This window comes from Mirounga leonina, unplaced genomic scaffold, assembly GCF_011800145.1.
Source record: "Mirounga leonina isolate KUSES-001 unplaced genomic scaffold, KU_Mleo_1.0 Mir_92, whole genome shotgun sequence".
Classification (NCBI taxonomy): Eukaryota; Metazoa; Chordata; class Mammalia; order Carnivora; family Phocidae; genus Mirounga; species Mirounga leonina.
Window position 1 is genome coordinate 10,693,900 of NW_023270852.1, and position 20,642 is coordinate 10,714,541.

At 39.4% G+C, this 20,642-nt stretch overlaps 1 protein-coding gene and 1 pseudogene across 1 annotated transcript; one reads left to right on the forward strand and one right to left on the reverse strand.

Annotated features, from left to right (window-relative positions):
- Positions 1-2,369: 2,369 nt before the first annotated feature.
- Positions 2,370-3,623, forward strand: LOC118003980 (annotated as a pseudogene).
- Positions 3,624-14,521: 10,898 nt separating this feature from the next.
- LOC118004225 (olfactory receptor 52D1-like) lies at positions 14,522-15,522 on the reverse strand. Its single transcript, XM_034995457.1, has one exon. The coding sequence runs from the start codon at positions 15,497-15,499 to the stop codon at positions 14,522-14,524; it is 978 nt and encodes a 325-aa protein (XP_034851348.1). The 5' UTR covers positions 15,500-15,522.
- Positions 15,523-20,642: the final 5,120 nt, after the last annotated feature.

Below are 20,642 nucleotides of genomic sequence, written 5' to 3' on the forward strand. Positions count from 1 at the left end.
GGGGTCCACTTTGGACACCGTCTCCAGAATTCCATGCACTTGACACCAAGGTCACACTGAGTTTCTTAATTCAGTTACTTAAAATATACCTAAGCTTTCAAATATTGGCAAATTTTAAAACCCTCAGATGTTTCCAAATGCAGCCAGGACTGTGAGCCACTCTTTTGACTATGAAGTATGAAGATACCAGGGAAAAAAAGAAAAATGGCTGTTTCAGGAGATGATACGTGGTTTAGTATTATTAAAAATAGAAGTTTAAAAAGCAATTATATCTTCACAGACACACATAAAGGTAGGGAGTGGGTGATATGAAAGTGTGTGGGGAGATGGAACAGCAAGAGGAAACACGCTAAGGCAGGAACAAACTTAGCATGCTTATTTAAGAAGAGCAAAATGGTCAAGAGTGAAGTGAGCCAGGGAAGAGAGTGGTAGAAACTTGGAGCTGAAGGGGTGAGCCGAGGCCAAAGCACACTTTGTGTGTCATGAGTATCATGAGTATTCATGATTGGAGTACTTCAGAGTGCCTTGTCCATCATGGCAAAGACTTGATTTTATTCCTTATATAATAGGAAGCTATTGAATATTATAATATCATGCTATTTATGTTTTTAAAGATAACAGGGTCACTCTATGGGCAATAAGCAATATGTAGGCAAAAGAGAAGCAGAAAGACCAGTGAGGAGATTATTTTAGCGGTCTAAGTGAAAACAAAATGTGTATTGGCTAAAATGATGGTGGTGTAAATTAGAATAGTTGGAAGTCTAACTGGAAAAGGGAAAGTCAATTGGCCAAGAGAATAGTGTAATTGCAGGAACAGGATTTTAGTCAGTTAGGGTCAGATACCTATATGAAAAGCAAAGGAAATCTCTAATCAGGGATTGTATAAAAACAAGAGTAATAATTAATAATGAATGAGCTCAAATTTTAGGACAAGAACTAGAATGAGGCAGGTCTATAGTTTTTTAAATCATACACAAAATATTTAGTATAAGCAGGCTTTTTAAATATTTTCTTTCTTTCTTTCTTTCTTTTTTATTTAGAGATAGAGTCTCAAGCAGACTCCACACTGAGCACAGAGTCCCACATGGGGCTGCTTAAGATTCTCTCTCTCCCTCTCCCTCTGCCCCTCCCCCCCTTAAAAAAAGTGCACCCTGTATGACTACTTTTGAGGGAGAATTATTCCATCTAGTATATTCTACCAAATGCTAGTGACAGTGTTAACTTCATTTGGGCAAAGATTCTCTTTGTGTTATTGGTCCTGGTTTCCTCTCCGCCGCCCCCCCCCACTTTATTAAAAAGATTAGCTTCCAGGGGCACCTGGGTGGCTCAGTTGGTTAAGTGACTGCCTTCGGCTCAGGTCATGATCCTGGAGTCCCGGGATCGAGTCCCGCATCGGGCTCCCTGCTCGGCGGGGAGTCTGCTTCTCCCTCTGACCCTCCCCCCTCTCATGTGCTTGCTCTCTCTCATTCTCTCTCTCTCAAATAAATAAATAAAATCTTTAAAAAAAAAAAGATTAGCTTCCTTTTAGATGCCTAAGTTTAATACAAATTTCCATCATAATGCATACCTACTTCCTATAGGAATCACTAATCATCTCCATGACTACAACGGCTCAAGGGACTTTCTAAATATCATTTTATGTGATAATGTTAAGTTCCCTAAAATGTGAGACAATGAGTAGAGGCTATAGGCATAAACTGGATACACATAACCTAAAAATAGATGAAATAGACAGCATGTGGGAGATGAAAAAAATAGATACAATGCAGGCAGGTATTTGTGGAAAGGGTTCTTGCTTTATTGCTTGTTATCTATAGGTCTTTGGAAGGAAAGACAAATTCTGCTAATTCATGATAGGAACTGAAGAATAAAAGAGCTGGTGGGCTCTAATTTGAAGTAAATCCCTCATGATTAAAAGCAATTCAATCTATACGTGAATGAGGGCCAGCTGTAAATGAAAGAAAGATGCACAGTTCATGTAAAAAACTTCAAAGGACAGTTCATCGAGTGCATAAATACTTGAGAGCTAGTGGGAAGCAGCCATCTTATGGTGTCCTTATTTGGACAATATATCCTTCATATATTGTCTGAAAATCAGAGGACCCCAGAAGGAGAAACAGGTTCATGACCAGAGAGTGTGGATCCCTGAAAGAGGGACAACACAAAAAAGCAAAGAAACTCAAAGGAGATTTCCCCCAACAGCTCAGCTCTTCTGCAACAAGGGGTGAGTAAGCATATTTCTTCTCTAATTGGGAAGCTTCCCAATGAGAAGATCATGGATTTTTCCATACTTTAATCAAGGAGAAAAATATTTATATATATTCTTCTATTCTTACTTAGGACTCCAGAAAAATTTTTTGAAGTATGGAATTGCTGAACTGGGACAGGTAAGAGTAAAGGTCCACTACAACATCCTCTATACAGAAAAGAATCCCGAAGCTCAGCTCACAAAGAAATGAGTATGAAAACAATAGAGTTGCTTACAGATGACTTGAAGCCAGACTGCAGACTCAGTGACCCCAGAGGTATTTTTCTATCTTTCTCTGAGCCCCATCTCAGCAAGTCATTAAAAGCCAAACTGGTATAAACAAACCACCACACATGTCTCATTGACAGGTATCTAAACTTGCTTTAACAACCAACAGTTTCTACCATGCTAATCCTCATCCATTCCAGCTTCCTGACCTTCACTTTGATGGACATACCAGGCTTAGAGTCACAGCACTTGTGGTTATCTCTTCCTTTCTCCTCTATGTTTTTGGCTATCCTCATTGGCAATGGTGCTATCCTTTTTCTGGTGGCCACAAAGCCCACACTTCACAGCCCAATGTACCTGTTCTTGGCCTTGTTGTTGGGGGCTGACCTCATATCTACTCTGGCTCTGTTGCCCAAGCTCCTCTGCCTCTTCTGGTTCAATGATCGGGACATAGCTGCCAATGCCTATCATCCAGATGTTTTTCATCCATGGAGCATCTGTGGTATGATCAGCCCTACTTGTTGCAATGACCTTTGACCGCTTCATGGCTGTGTGTGAGCCATTATGCTACAACACAATTCTGAGTCATTCCTTAGTTGGATGCCTGGGACTGGTGGCTCTAGCCAAGGGTGTGATTCTTATTCTGCCTATGCCTCTTCTACTTCAAGGGTTGAAATTCTGCCACATGGTCCTTCCTCATACCTACTGTGACCACATGGCTGTGGTGAAAATGGCCTGTGGCCATACCAGACCTAACTGTATCTATGGGCTCTTTGTGATTCTGCTCGTGATGGGACTTGATTTGCTGCTCATTGGCTTCCCTTATGGACTCATTCTGCAGGCTGTGGTACGTCTCAACTCTCGAGATGCTACCTGCAAAGCCCTCAACACCTGTTCAGCTCATCTCTTTGTCATTCTTATCACTTATGTGACTGCACTCTTTTCATCTCTCACCCACCGCATAGGTCACAATATCCCACCTCATGCTCATGTTCTCCTTGCCAACTTCTACCTTCTTTTACCCTCAGTACTCAACCCTATCATCTATGGCATAAAAATGAAGGAAATACGGCACAAGGTGGCCAAAGGCTTTTGCAGAAGACCTGCAGAGGCTGTGAGCAAAGACAATATACCCATGAGTAAATAAAGAGTGAGGACAACTGACATTGTCTTTGCCCAAACATCCAAGACCCAGTTGTATCCCTGAATGAGATGTGGAGCAAATAGATCTGGAAGAGTGTTTGTGTGGTGTGGTTTCTTGTGTTTTGGCTTGAATAAAGAACCAATACGTTTGTGTTTTCATTGAGCTAAGAACTAAAAAGGAAGAGGCCAAGACGGCTCTTTCTATGTCTGTTTTTTTTTTTTTTTTTAAAGATTTTATTTATTTATTTGAGAGAGAATGAGAGAGAGAGCATGAGCGGGGGGAGGGTCAGAGGGAGAAGCAGACTCCCTGCTGAGCAGGGAGCCTGATGCGGGACTCGATCCGGGGACTCCAGGATCATGACCTGAGCCGAAGGCAGTCGCTTAACCAACTGAGCCACCCAGGCGCCCTCTATGTCTGTTTAACAAGAGCCCTCTTACAGCATGGGTCTTCTGATGACTTTCACATCTGTGTTCATGTTCATAAACTACACACAAGATTTTTCTGTAAATGATCCAAAATTATCTTTCCTTGTCTGGGTGGAAAGTTTATATTTGCTTTGGTTTTGTATTTCTTATTTTTTAAATTCTGTGTCTGTTTCTAAAGAATGTCTTAGTACTGAAAGGGACCTGACGTACTCATCATCTTTGGATACCACCTTAACATGTAATAACTCTTCAGGAAATTGATCTTCTCAATAAGAATTGTTTTTAATGCAATGGCAAGTCAACATATTCACATGATTGCAATGATGTAGATGCTTATAACAAAAATGAAGGAGCTTAAAGAAGACATAGAGACTCAAAACGCAGGGACTATTGAAATGCATATCACAGAAGGTTTCATTGCAAGGAAAAACATGTGTCCAGATGACTAATTTAAAAATCTTCTGAGACCACTACCTGTTCCTCAAGTGATATTCCACGGTGACTCAGATAATGCACAAAGACCAACTTATATGATGAAGCTTTGCCATGCTCAACTACTTAAATCATTGCAGTGATTTCTATCCAATCATTTTAAATACATAGTTATCATAGGGTCAATTGCATAATGTAATAAGACAAAAGTTTGGATAGGCAGAAATGACCCCATTTCTAACAAAAGTTAAAATGAATCCATGGGGTAGGAACTACTAAAAAATAAGATAGTCACAGTTTTGGGACACCTGGGTGGCTCAGTCTGTTAAGCGTCTGCCTTTGGCTCAGGTCATGATCCCAGGGTCCTCTGATCAAGCCTCGTGTCAGGCTCCTTGCTCAGAGGGAAGCCTGCTTCTCCCTCTGCCTACCCCTTCCCCTGCTTGTGCTCTCTCTCTCTCTCCCTCTCTCTCTCTTTGACAAATAAATAAATAAATAATTTTAAAAAAAGATAGTCACAGTTTTAGCACAGTTTTAAAGTTAAACAATTTTGATTATTGACTGTAAAGTCAGAAAAAAGAATCCCAAATTTCTAAATCCTTCTTAAATCTCTACCCCTGTGCTTGAGATTCTTAAAAAGATATGACACTGGGGATAAGAGTTGTGTATGTACTTTTTAAACCTAGCCAGGACTTCTGACCAATCCTGACCTCCTCTCTACTCTGTTCAGCTCGCCTGTCTATAAACCTTAAGAACATCTTCAATTCATGTGACCTTGACTGAGAGAGCCCTCTGTACTAAATATTCCTTTTCCTTTAGTTTTCCCCGGTCTTGTCTAGCCTGCAGAGTAGGAAGAGGCTTACCAAACAGGGGGGAATATCATATTACCCTTATAAGAAAAGAAAGAAACCCTTACCTCCAGTCTATTCTGCTATTTATCTCTCTTAGTAAACAAATTTCCTAATTCATTCTTAACTATGAAAGTGTTTTTCTTATGAAGGATGTATTGGGGGAAGTTTAGCCTGGGGGAAGGAAACAGAGTAGAGTCAGATAATTAGTCTATGGTGTCTTCCCTGTGCCTTTGTGTATTTCATAACCCAGATTTCCCATTGAAGGGTGGAACGTAGAGAGAGGATTTATGTTTGACACTGACTTTTGGCCACCATCATGATCAGCATGTCAGAGTTTAAAAAACTAAGCAAATAAAGGAATGAATATTCTACTGTTATCAATATAATATTAATGATAGAGAAGAATGATAACATTCAAACCTTGGATAAACATGTGAGGATACTGGATAGTAAGAAACCATAAAGTTCAGGGCAATAGCTAAGGTTGAGGTAGTTCTGTCCTAGAATAGGAGTGAATGGAAGAGTCCTGTCTTATGTTTCTGACATTCTATTAATTTCATCAGACATACCATCTGTTGAAGTGCCTCTGTGCTAGTTATTCGAGGTATTTTTATATATAATAGCTCATGGAACCATTTCTACTCTAACTCAAGTTGTGTAATAATATCCATTTTGCAGATAAAGTTACAGAAGCTCAATTTCTTTATAATATCCCCATAATTATGCGGGTAGTAATAATGCTTGTAGAATTTTATTTACATAAGGAACTGGTCTGAATAGATGCATGCTTTACTTAGTTGAATAGTGTCTGCCAAAATTCATGTTCACCGAGAACTTCAGAATATGACCTTGTTTGGGTCTTTTCAGATGTAATCAAATTAAGATAAGGTTATACTGGATTAGGGTAGGACCTAATCTAGTGACTGGGGCCTTCATAAGAAGGAAATATGGACACAGAAAAACACAAAGGGAAGATGATGTGAAGAAACAGAAAGGAGAAAGCCATGTGATGAAAGAGGCAGAGGTTGGAGTGATGTGTCTTCAAGCCAAGGAATACCAGGAATTGCCAGCGCTCATCAGAAGCTAGGAGAGAGGCAAGGAAAGACTCTCCCCTTCAGTCTTCAGAGGGAATGTGGCCCTTTGGACCTATAGCTTCCAAAACTATGAGAGAAAAAAATTGTTTTAAGAGACCTACTTTGTTTTTGGTTTTAAGTTTTTATTTAAATTTGAGTTAGTTAACATACAGTGTTATATTTTAGCTTCAGGTGTGCAATGCATGATTCAACAATTCTATACATTAGTCAGTGCTCATCACTGTAAGTGTGCTCTTAATCCCCTTCATGTATTTCACCCATCCCCCCATCCACTTCCCCTCTGGTAACCATCAGTTTGTTCTCTATAGTTAAGAGTCTGTTTCTTGGATTGGCTCTCTCTCCACTTTTTCCCCCTTTGCTCATTTTTTTGTTTCTTAAATTCCACATATGAATGAAATCATATGGTACGTGTCTTTCTTTGACTTATTTTTCTTAGCATTTTACTCCCTGGCTCCAACCACATCATTGCAAATGGCAAGATTTCATTCTTTTTTATAGCTGAGTAATATTCCATTATATATGTATATAATATCTTCTTTATCCATTCATTATTCAATGGACACTTGGGCTATTTCTATAATTTGGCTATTTTAGATAATGCTGCTATAAACATCAGGGTGCATGTATCCCTTTGAATTAGTATTTTTGTATTCTTTGTGTAAATACCTAGTAATGCAATTGCTGGATCATAGGGTAGTTCTATTTTTTTTTAATTTAAATTCAATTACCCAAAGTATAGTACATTATTAGTTTTTGATATAATGTTCAATGATTCATTAGTTGCGTATAACACCCAGTGCTCATCACATCATTTTTAACATTTTGAGGAACCTCTGTAATGTTTTCCACAGTGGCTGCACCAGTTTCCAAAGAAGACATACATATGGCCAACAGACACATGAAAAGATACTTAATATCACTGATCATCAGGAAGATACAAATCAAAACTGTAATGAGAGACCACCTCACAGCTATCAGAATGGCTAAACTCAACAACAGAAGAAACAACAGATATTGGCAAGGGTGTGGAGAAATGAGAACCTTCTTGCCCTGTTGAGAATGCAGATTGCTGCAGTGACCTAGATTTGTTTTAAGCCCAAAGAAACAAGTGCAAATATGAACTATTACCAGTCATTAGCTGACTGGAATGTTTATATTATATCTTTATTTTAATGTTTATATTTCATGTAGTATATTTTGGTGATCAGGCAAAAAAGAGCTACAGTAAGAAAGAAAAAATGCATATACTCTTTCCTCTAATAATCACATTTCTACTTCAATAATACTTGTCATATGCAGGGGAAAAATGGTCAGTATAACAAGATGCTCATAAGACCTTTTTAAGAAACAAACATCAGTCCATTAGTAGGTAACTGTTGGAATAAATGTTGGCAATCATATGAAGGAGTGCTCAGGAGTCATAAAGAATAAAATAGGTCTATTTCTGCTGATAAAACAAAATTGCTAAGAAATAACACTAAGTAAACACATTTAAACATTTATAATGTGTTCTCACATGTGTAAATTATAAACATTAATTCAATTTTGCCCACAGAAGTTATTTCTTCTTTAATTTTCACTATGAAACTTTTTCTATAGAAGACATGTAGACACCTATCTTAAGATGCATTTTCTTGGGGTGCTCAGGTGGCTAAGTCAGTTAAGCATGGGCTTTCCGCTCTGGTCATGATCTCAGTGTCCTAGGATTGAGCCCCACATCACGCTCCCTGCTCAGTTGGGAATCTGCTTCTCCCTCTCCCTTTCCCACTGCCCCTCCCCGCCCACTTGTGCCCACACTATCCTCTCTCTCAAATAAATAAATAAATAAATAATATATTTTTAAAAAGATGGAACTAATGAATCATTGAACACTACAACAAAAACTAATGATGTACTATATTTGGCTAACTGAACACAATAAAAAAAAAGATGCATTTCCTTAAGTTCACTTAGAAATTAAATAAAAATTAGAATATTCTATCATCAAATTTATTGTGGTACTCAACTATAACATATATTTAGATATCAGTGACTCAATCCTGCTTTTCAGGATTCTAAGTTATCCAGAAAACAAGAACTAATTATATTAGAACGGGCAAAAGTGTCCTAATGTTATTGTGTTATTAATATGTTATTAAAAATAATATGTTTTAGAACATCTAAACACAAAAATAATTGGTGTTGCCCTTAATACTGCATTTAAGCAAATGGCAGACCATTCAAATAAAATGCAGTTGAAGGAGACTTGATACAAATTGAAATTTTTCTTTTCATCTGTCAACAATTGCTTAAACTTTCTCTCGTCAGATTGTAGGCATGTAGCTCAGTAATCCGAAGTGGAACTTCCCTAAAATCAGACCACCTCTGAGACAGCTCTGCTACATGTGACTGGTATCCACAGCCCACAGTTCACAGCAAAATCTCTTGAAGTGTGATGGAGTTTCCTTCCGTTGCAGTCAGCAGGGTTTTGCATGACTTGTTTGACTTCACTTCTATTCTTTTATTAACTATTTGAATTAGTATTTAAATACTCAATTTCTGTTCTCTGTCCTGAGTACATTTGAGAAAGTATCAAATCTGTAGTTTCTTCCATTGAACTATAATATAAAAATGCTGAGAACTTCCTAATAGTCCCCAAAATGATAACAGGACTTTTTTTTTTTGCATTAAACTGTAAACCTTAAACAAACAAACAAAATAAAGCAATGTCTGTCAAAAGCTGAAGAATTGACCACTGGAAAAGGAGGTCCTCCGTTGGTGGCACATATTCCGAGTATTAAACTCTCAGAGTTATATATGTGTATATGTATACAGATATACATATGTGTGTGTACATATATGTATATGTATACAGACAGAATGGAGTATTGACCTGTTTGATATAGTTACTGACTTGTAAGACTCCAAGACCAAACAACATGATATTTTAAAAACAACCAGGCAAAATGCAACAAGAGACACACAGTAGATTAATAGCTTTGCTTTGCTAGTATGAACTCAATAAGCTAAGAAGTTGTAAAGGTGCTAGCATATTCTCAGGTGTATTGATCTATTAAAACAGCCAGCCACATGACTGAAGTTTTAAGAACAGAACTTCAAAGCAGTGGTACTTTAAGTAGAGCAGAAAAACTCACCTAAATATCCATTTTTAAAAAAGATTTTATTTATTTATTTGACAGAGAGCACAAGTAGGCAGAGCGGCAGGCAGAGGGAGAGGGAGAAGCAGAGCCCCCACCCAGCAGAGAGCCCGACGTGGGCTCGATCCCAGGACCCTGGGATCATGACCCAAGCGGAAGGCAGCCGCCTAACCAACTGAGCCACCCAGGTGCCCCACCTAAATATCCATTTTTAACTCAAAGTAGGTATGTTTGGAAAAAGCGTATTCCGCCTCATAATATGAAATTGTGTGTTGCACAAGCAGAAATGAACTATTTAAACATACAAACTAAACAGGCTCACAAAGCTACATTTGACACTTCAGATAAGAATAAAGAAAATGACCAAGGTTCCCACAAATGCCTGCGCTCCTGCACACCCATAGGAGACACTCAGGAGAGGCTTGGAGTGGTACTTTCGCTTCTGTCAAATGGAGCATGAGCTCAACATGGCTCAAGTTCACAACCAAAGGAGAAAGTAGAAAGCACTACAGGAAAAGAAGCCCTGCAGTGAAAGAAGAAACATGGTCTTTCTCAGAACTACCAGACAGTGAGGGGGACAGGGTGATCAAAGGAAAGGCACTGCCAGTTTCATTTGTCTCTATTCCTGGATCTGTTTCACAACGTTTGTGTTGGAGGAGATGACACATGGATAGGAAAGTGTGATTTACCAAAGAAACAAAGTAGAAACATCCAGGAATGAATGAATAAAAAAAAAACAAACAAAGAATATGCCTGTTGGCTGATGTCAAAGGGGAGGAAAGCTAACTTGTAACTGGCAACAGCAGAGAAAGGAAATAAAAAACAAAACAAAAAAACCTGCTGCAAGTAAAAGAAGAAAGCTAAAGTATCTAGGAATATGGATGGGATAGTCATCATTGTGAGAAAGGGAACTAACTATATCCAGATGCTTGTATTTATGCATTAATATTTTAATATGTAAGGGAATTATGAGTATACATAACACATGTCTAAAGGCTTGACTTCGGGAACTGACATCACGTTGAAGTAGATGGATAATTTTACATCCTATTGTGTATCCTACCATATTTGATTGCCTTTCCGAGCACATGTATTATTTTAACAGCAACAACAGAAATTGGGATAGCAAACATAAACAACATTCTTATTTAGTTCTGGGTGAAAAAGAAAACTCGGAGAAAAATAAGGATTGAGGAGAACCATGCACATCATTAGAAGCTCTTTTTAGGAGCCCTTCAAAATATATATATTTTTAAAGATTTTATTTATTTACTTGACAGAGACAGAGATAGCGAGAGCAGGAACACAAGCAGCGGGAGGGGGAGAGGGAGAAGCAGGCTTCCCCCCGAGGAGGGAGCCCGATGTGGGACTCGATCCCAGGACCCTGGGATCATGACCTGAGCCGAAGGCAGACGCCTAATGACTGAGCCACCCAGGCGCCCCAAAATATTTTTAAGGATTATTTTTAGGGAATATCTGCTCGGGTTACCTGAGTTCACTTTGTGGAAATTGAGTTATCATAATAAAGATAGATGACTTTGTTACTAAAAGTTAGAAAATTCAGATAATAATTCTGTTGGATGGATGCAAGATGTGAGCTCCCTGTTAATCTCAAAGTCAGTCCACAGGCCTCCTGTGAGGCCTCAGTCGTGTGGACTGTTTCAGTAGATAATCCCCATGCCACTTCCTAATGCCCTTGGTCCCACTTCCTATTCAGCCACTGGTGCTGTGACCAGTTCCAGGCAGGTGTAATCAGATAGTGGACATCAGGTCACACCTAGTTCCTTGCCATGGGACTTCCCCAACTCCATGGCATGGGACAGCCCAGCCACCAGCTCTGCTGCCATGTGTACACAACCATGAATTACTGGGGTTGAGGACATGAGCCCCACAGGAGCCTTGAGCTCCATAGGAGCCATTGGGTAGAATCCTCTCAGCTCTTGGGGATGACAATTCTGAAATGCATTTCCTAAGGCTCTTTAGCTGGTCCTGGCAGGGTTGGACACCAGTCTCCACTAGTCCTGTGTAACTGGATAAAAAATTCCCTGTATTGGCTTTTCCTCTTTTCAGTTTTCACTCCACCTGTTTTTCACACCACACCTCCTTAATCACTTTTCTAAATAAAGCACTAATATGCAAGCTTTTGTCTTAGGCCCTGCTTTCTGGAACACCCAGCATATACTCCCCAGTGGTGAAAACTCCAGTTCTTCTGCCCTAGTACCTCAGACTCCAGTGAGAGTTGTTGCCTGCTTCAGAATTTTTTAGGAGTTAATTATATACAAAACCATTATATAATCATTTTGTTATAATAATTTGTAATTTATTTGGGGGCTTAGGACATCTCCAGGCAGAAATCCCTCAGGAAAGATAATGAAAATGAAATGGATTCAGCATTGATTCAGCCTCCAAAGACCTGACAGCCAAGCACAAAGTGATTTAAACTTGACCAAGATAACAAACATATGAACATTGTTCTGATTTTTGCATGGCTAGGAACAATTCTATAGGGTGAAGGGTAAACTAGTCAGTTGACATGTTTGTGAGCATAACAACACTGCAACCAGTATTAAGGTTAACTAGCTGCAAGCTTGTGAACTCCTTGCTTGCTGACATAAGGCCTTGCTCTGTAGCAGAACAAATTTACTCTCCTTGAAATTTGCAGACAATCAGCCTTGAGGAATGAAGGACTAGAACTCTCCCAGAAGATAAGTCCTGACTATATTCAAAAATAGCTGCCAGGGATGCCAGAGGGTCCATTCAGGTATCCACATGAGAGTAACTGCCTGCACACCTCCTTCTACACGGAGCGCCCCAACTTTTCCCCAAGCCTTCCCTTTAACATCTTCCGGTTGCACCTGGACAGGGAAGATGTCTTTGAGACATTAGTCCACCAACTTCCCAAGTTGCCGGCTTCCTGAAAAAGCAACCTTTCTCTCCACCATCACTTGCCTCTCTGGTATGGATTTTCCAAGCAGCAAGCAGCAAACCCTGAGTTGGGAATCAGTCTGTGTCCCATATCATCATCTGGCACATTTATAGCAAGGCCACAGGAGAGAAATCAAGCTCATCCTGAAGTAAGAACAATCAACCACAGATTAATAATACTTGTGAAGAAGGAAAAATGCTCAGCGAGAAAGGCAGACATAGTCAGGCTTCCTGCAGTGGCTTCTTCGATTTTCTAGTTTCCCAAGTTTTCCCAGAGTCAGCTGCTACTGCCAGGGTTCCCCACACATTCTCCCAAGTGTATGGTGTTCAAGACTTAGTAAATTTTTAGCCCACAATATCAGTAAAACAGAGAAAGACTTCTCATGTTTATAGAACAGCTCACCAAAAAACAGAAGGAAAACTATTTGCAGCAGGTGGATTCCCTTCTGTACCTGAAATCCTTTCAAATCATGCAAAGAAAACCACTCTCAGATCTCAGCAAAACCTAAGCCTCCTGCTATCACAGCTCCTCAGATGATGAGTGCCTCAGGCCTGTTCACTCTCTGCTACTTATTTGTCAATTAAATTATTAATCATCAAACCTTGTGCTCAGGGTTTTGTTTTGGTTTGAATTTTGTCTATGTTTTGTGGAGGATTCAATGTCTGACCTTGGTACTCCTTTCAGACAGGCAGGACCCTGCTCCTCACCCTCTGCTCCTGATTCTTCCATTCATAGAAAAGACACTTCCTATTCAATCCTCATTTTTTTTTGTCTTGAAGGTTGTGCCCCTTATTTCAAGTACTGAAATATCCTACCTTTCTCAATCCTTGTTACTGAACTGTTCAGGCTACTGGAAACATTTATTTATTATTTCTTACAGCAGGCACAACACTCTAAAGAAGTTTCATTCATCTCCCTCCAGTTGTAGTATCGTAAGAGTTCCATCTAAATAGTGGCCATGTGGCATTAAGGATAGGCATCTTTTCACTGAATTTTGCCTCATATACGAGTTCTACAATAGGATGAAAACACTAGAATCTTTCTGCTTTCAAGCTCCATGCAACTTCTAGTACTTGCCATTACAACCACATTAATTCTCCAGAGAAGAAAGAATATCCTCTGAATGTAATGATTCCCACATCTGGGCACAGGATCTGACCTCCACAGCTGCCATGAGTACCTGTTCAGGACTTCTTCCTGGATACCCACAGAAATTGCCTTGCAGAGGTCTGTAATCAAAGAGTTCCAGTATAAAACAGACTTTTACAACTAAAACCACTAAGGGGACATTCTCAGAAGTTCTCCTTGTAAGAGAATCTTGCCAAACCATGAATTAGTTGAGAGGAGCAGGAGAGGTGACTCTGGGAGTTTTTACAAGTATAAAATTAGGTCAAATGCTTTTAAACCTTTAGGCTCAGGAGCTTGCATTTTTTCTTTTTCCTCTGAAATGTCTCTGAGTGTAGATTATATCTCCTGTGCATATTCCTTGGTTCTTCATGGAGACAATAAAGTCTTCTACCCACAGGTAAGGGCAGCCAGCAAAGAAAATAACATAGTAACTACAAATACTATCTTGTACTTTCCTTCTCCCTTCTCACTGTTCCCAATCTGTACCTCCACTTCCCCTTAAACACTCAAATACAAATGCACACTCACACCCAACACACCTTGGCTTTGCATGGCACGGTGGTGGGCAAGTCATTCTTTCTTTTATGTTGCCTGCATAGGAAACATTCCACCTTATTTCATGTATGTTCAGCAAGTGCTGTTGTTTGGAGTCCTTTTACAAACATGATCACATACAATTCGCCCAACCAACATGTCAGTATGGAAAGACTGTATCACTACCTTCATTTCAAAGGGGATGATAGTCTTACTTCAGAGTTACTGAAAGCAAGGAAGTCCCTGTGACTTAGCCTCTGTATCTAAGGATTCTGGTAGTCAATCTGACCACATGACACATTTCTGCCACTTGAAAATTTGCCCAGAAACTGTTTCCATTTAACATTTTTTTCCTCATAGACACCAGTGCTGGATGATCAGACAAGCTTCTGACCATGGGCAATGGTTATGGACTCCTTCTTCCAGCACCCATATTTGGTCAGTTTGTCCCGAAACTCCTTGTTTTTCACTGCATAAATAATAGGATTGAGCATTGGAGGTACAAGGAAGTAGAGGTTTCCAAGAATGGTGTGCACATGGGGTGGAATTCCCCTGCCAAAGCGGTGAGTGAGAAAAGAGAACAGGGAAGGTGTGTAAAAGATAAGCATAACACAGATGTGTGTGGTGCAGGTGTTGACTGCTTTGTGGTGGGCTTCTTTAGAAGACAGTCGCAGGACAGCCTGGATGATAAGCACATAAGAGGAGGCAATAGCTGAGATGTCTAGCCCTGCAACCAACAAGGCCACCACCAGGCCATATATCCGGTTGACTGTGGTGGCCACACACACCATCTTCACCACAGCCATGTGCTCACAGTAGGTGGTTGGGATTACATGATTTGCATGAAAAGGCATGTTCTGGAGGAGAACAGGCATGGGCAGAATGAAAAAGATGGCTCTCACTAAACTGAGTAGGCCAATGAGCCCAATGCGACTATTGGAAAGAATGGTGGCATAGCGCAGGGGCTCACAGATGGCCACATAGCGGTCAAAGGCCATGGTCATCAGGATGGCAGACTGCAAGGCAGATATGGAGTGGATGAAGAACATTTGGACCAGACAGCCCACATAGCTGATCTCACTCTGGCCAAACCAGAAGATGCACAGCACCTTGGGAATTGTGGTAGTGGACATGCCCAGGTCTGTGAAGGCCAACATGCAGAGGAGAAGGAACATGGGCTTGTGCAGGGAGCGCTCTGTGCAGATGATGAAGATGATGGTGCAATTCCCAAGAATGGTGACAAAGTACATGGAAGAGAAGGGGATAGAGATCCATCTGTGTTTGTCCTCCATCCCTGGAATGCCTTGGAGAATGAAGAAAGGAGGATGACCCAGGGAGGCATTGCAAACGGTCATGGTGTCACCTTGGTGCAGTTCCTGAGAAGAACAATAAAATCCTTCATGAGCCTCAAACGTAAAAGAATCAAGGGTTTCAAAATGGAAAGCAAAACGTGGAGTGCTTAGATACACAAAAATTTTTCTGAAATCAAGACGATATATTTTCCATATCATAGTTGAATATTATATGCTTTATTATATAACATATTGAACTATTCCATAATAATAATGTGGTCTTCCAACATTAATATCTCACAGAATATATTCATTTGGAATATTTTTATTAAGGATGCACTTAATCATAATCATTGTTCACATATAAAGCATGTCAGTAAGTATATGAAAATATATTTTGTGAATTTTTGAATATGTCTCCACTTGAAGAAGGGAACTTGAAGAATATGAAACAAAAAATGGATAGATATACCATGAAAAATGACAGAATATTTAATACCACTCACAGTAAACATAAGATGAAATAGGTCAACAAAAGAGCTTTCCACAAATAAGATAGCTTAAGTGCTTAACAGAATTGTTCACCATACCTTGAAGGATCCATGTTTGCAGCACATAAGGGATTTGCAGGGACCTCTGATGACAACTGTTCTATGAGGAACAAAGGGATCAGGTGACAGGCTTGTGGGCACCTGAGACTAGGCTGCCAGAATGGGACTGTGAAGCGCAGCTCACCAGGAACCACTTACCTGGATGTGAGGCAGAGTGTGGGAAGCTGGGCCCAGACAACTTCTTCAAACATGTGTGTCTGAGTGTGGACAGCTATCTGTAGCTGTATATACATGCACAGCCATATGGATCCTGGACAACACACTCAGGGCCCCGCATGTCCCCCTCCTCACTCTTGGGCACTGAGAAGCCCTGGTGTGGCCATCTAAGTCACCTAAAGAAAGGCCCCCTGGGTGCCCAGAATTAGCTCTTTGCCACTCCCTCATTCCCCAAAAACACACAAACCAGGCACCACTGCTATTATATGCAAACTTGAACCTAGAGGTTTCCCTGAGCTCCCAGGAGATGGGGCTGGTTGACCCCAGGGGTTCTGGGCATGTTGCAGTCTTTGGCAGTCATGGAGGAGCCTGTGGAAAGAGGCTGAAGTTAAAGCTGAATCTGGAACTAGATTAGGGTCTGGGAGTTTGTATCCCAAAAGCCCTCTTTCCCAAGTGTGTGTAGGTGTGGGAGCCCAGCCGTGCCTTACTCCGTGGCAGGGTTAGTCATGCTCCTGAAGGCACCAGAGGTACTGAGCCTGTTGCTGGACACTCTGATAAAATGTTAGCTGCTCTAGTTCTATCTATCCTTAGCATCCTCCAGATTCTTTACTCTATCTTGTTTCTCTGGCCAATGGCTTTACCCTAGACATTCTCTCTCTCCCAGTGCCCAAGGTGTTTTCTGCAATCCCACCTCTCATGTTCCAACATCCCCTCAACTTTTGGGTCCAGACGTGGCCATGTTTCTTTCTTATTAGCTCAGAGGAAGAAAGTTTGTCAAAAATTCTGCCATGTCCATTGCAGAATGCATAAACCAACACCATACATTGTCAAAATCTGCAAAATCATTTCAGGAGTGGGACTCAGAGGACCAGATTCTAAATCATGGTGTAGTGCAAGTTCTTTTTACAAACAGGCCCTCTAGGGTGTCTTTGTTCTGAGTCAGGTGTCAACTGGAGGTAAGAAGTGGCTGAGGGAAGGAGTAGCAGAATGAAGGACCTGACACAATCTATATATCAACAGAAAGAATCACCAACAAAAATAGACAAACAGCGATGCATCTGCTCATAAACACATCTGCACAGCTTCCCCTGAAGAAAGCTTGTTCTAGTATCATGCCAAAATTCTGGGCTCAGTCATTCTTTCCTCTCTGCCCCAGGGAGATCCTGATGGATAATAATGACAGGTAGTAACCAGCAAAACTCCTTTTTTCCTAGCCCTACTGTCTTAGTTTTACGTTCATGATCCAGAGAACTCCCTGCATACTCCTAAAGAATCTTTTCTTGTAGAATATTCCAAAGTTTTCTAAGTGCCATGGTGTTGCCCAGAATCTGTGACCTCTCAGTCACAAGTTTGAAGCTTGCTCTTTGGATAATCACACTAGTCAGGGAGAATAGCCCTGGTCTGATTTCTCCCCAAGTATTGTACCCTGATCACTAGCATCATGCTTGTCACACATTGGGCAGATAATAAGAGTCAAATGAATAAGGAGATGAATAAGCCCATGAATAAATTCTTTAAATATGAATTAAGTGTGTCCTAGTTTATGAGATCTTACATGGTTTGTTTTCTTGTGTTCATAAAAAGCAAAGACACAACTACTTGAAGGCTATGCCTTCTTCAATGAATTCATAAATCACGGCCAATCCAAACAAATTTCAATGATTCATTCTTTTTAGAATCTTGACAAAATTCTGAAATTTAACTGGAAGAACAAGTATCTGAAAATAATAATGATATAACAGAGGGGACCTTACCCTCCTAAAAATTAAAAGGTATTATAAAATGTTGCAAACAATGAGCCTATGGTGTAGAAATAGACAACTTATTTGAGCAGAATGGCATCAATACAAATACCAAAGTACGTATACAGACAATATCCAAAAACAGTAGGGAAAAGATGGATAACAGATAATATAATTATATAGAAATAAATAAATCTTAGCATCTCACATCACTCAGGATGTTTTGATGTCTACTAATGTGAAGTCTAGGTTCTTTATTTTAATGTATTTTGGATACACAAAGGTTATAAAGAATAATCTAGCATATATTCATATATTCACAATGTAGATTAAGAAGAAAATGTTACAAACATTGTAAGATCTGCCTGTGTAGCTTATTCCTGTGGCATTTATTTCCCTTTCCCTTAAGAGATGAATTGTATCAACACTTGACATGACCAAGGAGGCTGACAGCAAATACACAATCACTGTCAAAATCAGCTAGATCCTGCATTTCCCTATAAAATTCCCTAGCCCTTTACTCCATGCAGACTTGCAGTTTCTTGAAGGTCATAGCCTGTTTCAGGCTCCAGCAAAGCAATAAAGCTACTATCCTCTTTATCCCAAACTCTGTCTTTGCATTATATTTTGGCTCTGAAGTATGGATGTCTGTTTTCAACAATACCACATATAATTCATAGATTTATTTGAATGAAGATAATCTATTTAATTCATTTTCTTTGATAAACATTTAGTTGGTTTACAATTATTATAATTCTATTGTTGATAATATTCTTATATAAGTCTACCTTATTCACTTGTGCATTGTGCCTCTCAGGCTTGTATTTGTGAAGTTTCTGTTTTATAGGATATGTATATCTCTAATTTTGCTAAATATTATAAATTGATCCTTGAAGTGGTTGATTCATAGTTAATATCCCACTAGCAATGAATAAATGTTCCTATTTCTCTATATCATCACTAATTGTTAGTGTTATTTGATTTTTGTTTTAATTTTGCCAATCTGAATGGTGTTTTTTTAAGTTTTTATTAATTTTTATTTTTTTATTGCGTTTTTATTTTTATTGCGTTTTCCTTATTACTCAGATGGTTGAGGGTTGTTTTCAGGAAAGGTTGAAGTGTGAAGCTTCTGGTTGTCTTTTCCCAATGGGTGCTACCTCCTCTTGGTCACTATTTTGACTATACACAGTGTTATTGACAACCAGGGATGCTCACTTGAGCCTTTGGAATCCAGAATTGGTAATTTGGCCAACCCTAAGTAACTATAAGCATTGGGTAGAGATTCATTTTCTTAGTTTTATTAGATTGTTAATCACGTAGAAAATTGTTTAAGTTAGACATTGTTTCAGTTATTTATTGTTGTATAACAAATCACTTCAGGCTTAGTAGCTTAAATCAACATTATTTTGCTCATGAAAGTGAAATTTTAGTGCCCAGCGGGGACAGCTTGTTTCTGTTCCCCCAGTGATGATGGGGACAGATTGAAGGCTGATTCTATTTGGCATCAGAGAAGGGACAGGAATCATCTGGCTACTGGCTTACTCCAGGGTCTGGTGTCTGGGCTGGGAGGATTTAATAGCTAACGGCTGGAACAGCTAGGAATCCTCATGAATCTCTCTTCATTTCTAGATGATATAATGGCAACTTCAGAGAAGCTGGAATACTTACATGTGAATGAGAGAGAAGAACCAAGAGGAAGAAGGAGGGCAACGGTGAGGGGACAGTGGGGAGAGGAGAGAGACCAGTCTGTATTTCCTTCCATAATGTGGCTTCAGAAGTAAGTCATACTCTGTCACTTCTGACACTAGAACTGAGACACTAAAGCCAACTCATATTTAAGGGGAGGGAACATAGCTTGTATCTCTCAGTGGAACGTCAAGGTCATTTCATTAGAAGAATGCAGAATAGGATACATTGGTGTAATTATGTTTTTATCATCTGCCATGGACATCATTAAATTTAAAATTTTTTCTAAGGCAAATTGGATACATATATATAGACAGAGATTCCAATATTCCCAATCCTGATTCACTTCATTTCCCTGATTCCTTTTTTAATTACAGTATAATTAACATACAATGTTATATTTGTTTCAGGTGTACAATATAATGACTCAGCAATTCTATACATTTCTCAGTGCTCATCAAGATAAGTGTACTCTTAATATCCTTTATCTATTTCACCCATTCCCCCACCTACCTCCCCTCTGGTAACCACCAGTTTGTTCTCTGTATTTAAGAGACTGTTTTCTTCATTTGTCTCTTTGTTGTTTTGTTTCTTAAATTCCACATATGAGTAATATCTTATGGTATTCATCTTTCTCTGATTGACTTATTTCACTTAACATAATATCCTCTAGGTCCATCCATGTTGTTACAAATGGCAAGATTTCATTCTTTTTCATAGCTGAGTAATATTTCATTTTATATATAATCTTTATCCATTCATCTATGGATGGATACTTGGGTTGTTTCCATATCATGGCTAAGGTAAATAATGCTGCAATGAACATTTTCAAATTAGTGTTTTTGTTTCTTGGGGGATAAATATCCAGTAGTGGAATTACTATTTTTCTTTTTTTGAATTAGTGGGGTTTTTTGGGGGGGAAGGGGGTAACTAACTACCCAGTAGTGGAATTCCTGGATTGTATGGTACTTCTATTTTTAATTTTTTGAGGAACAACCATACTCTTTTCCA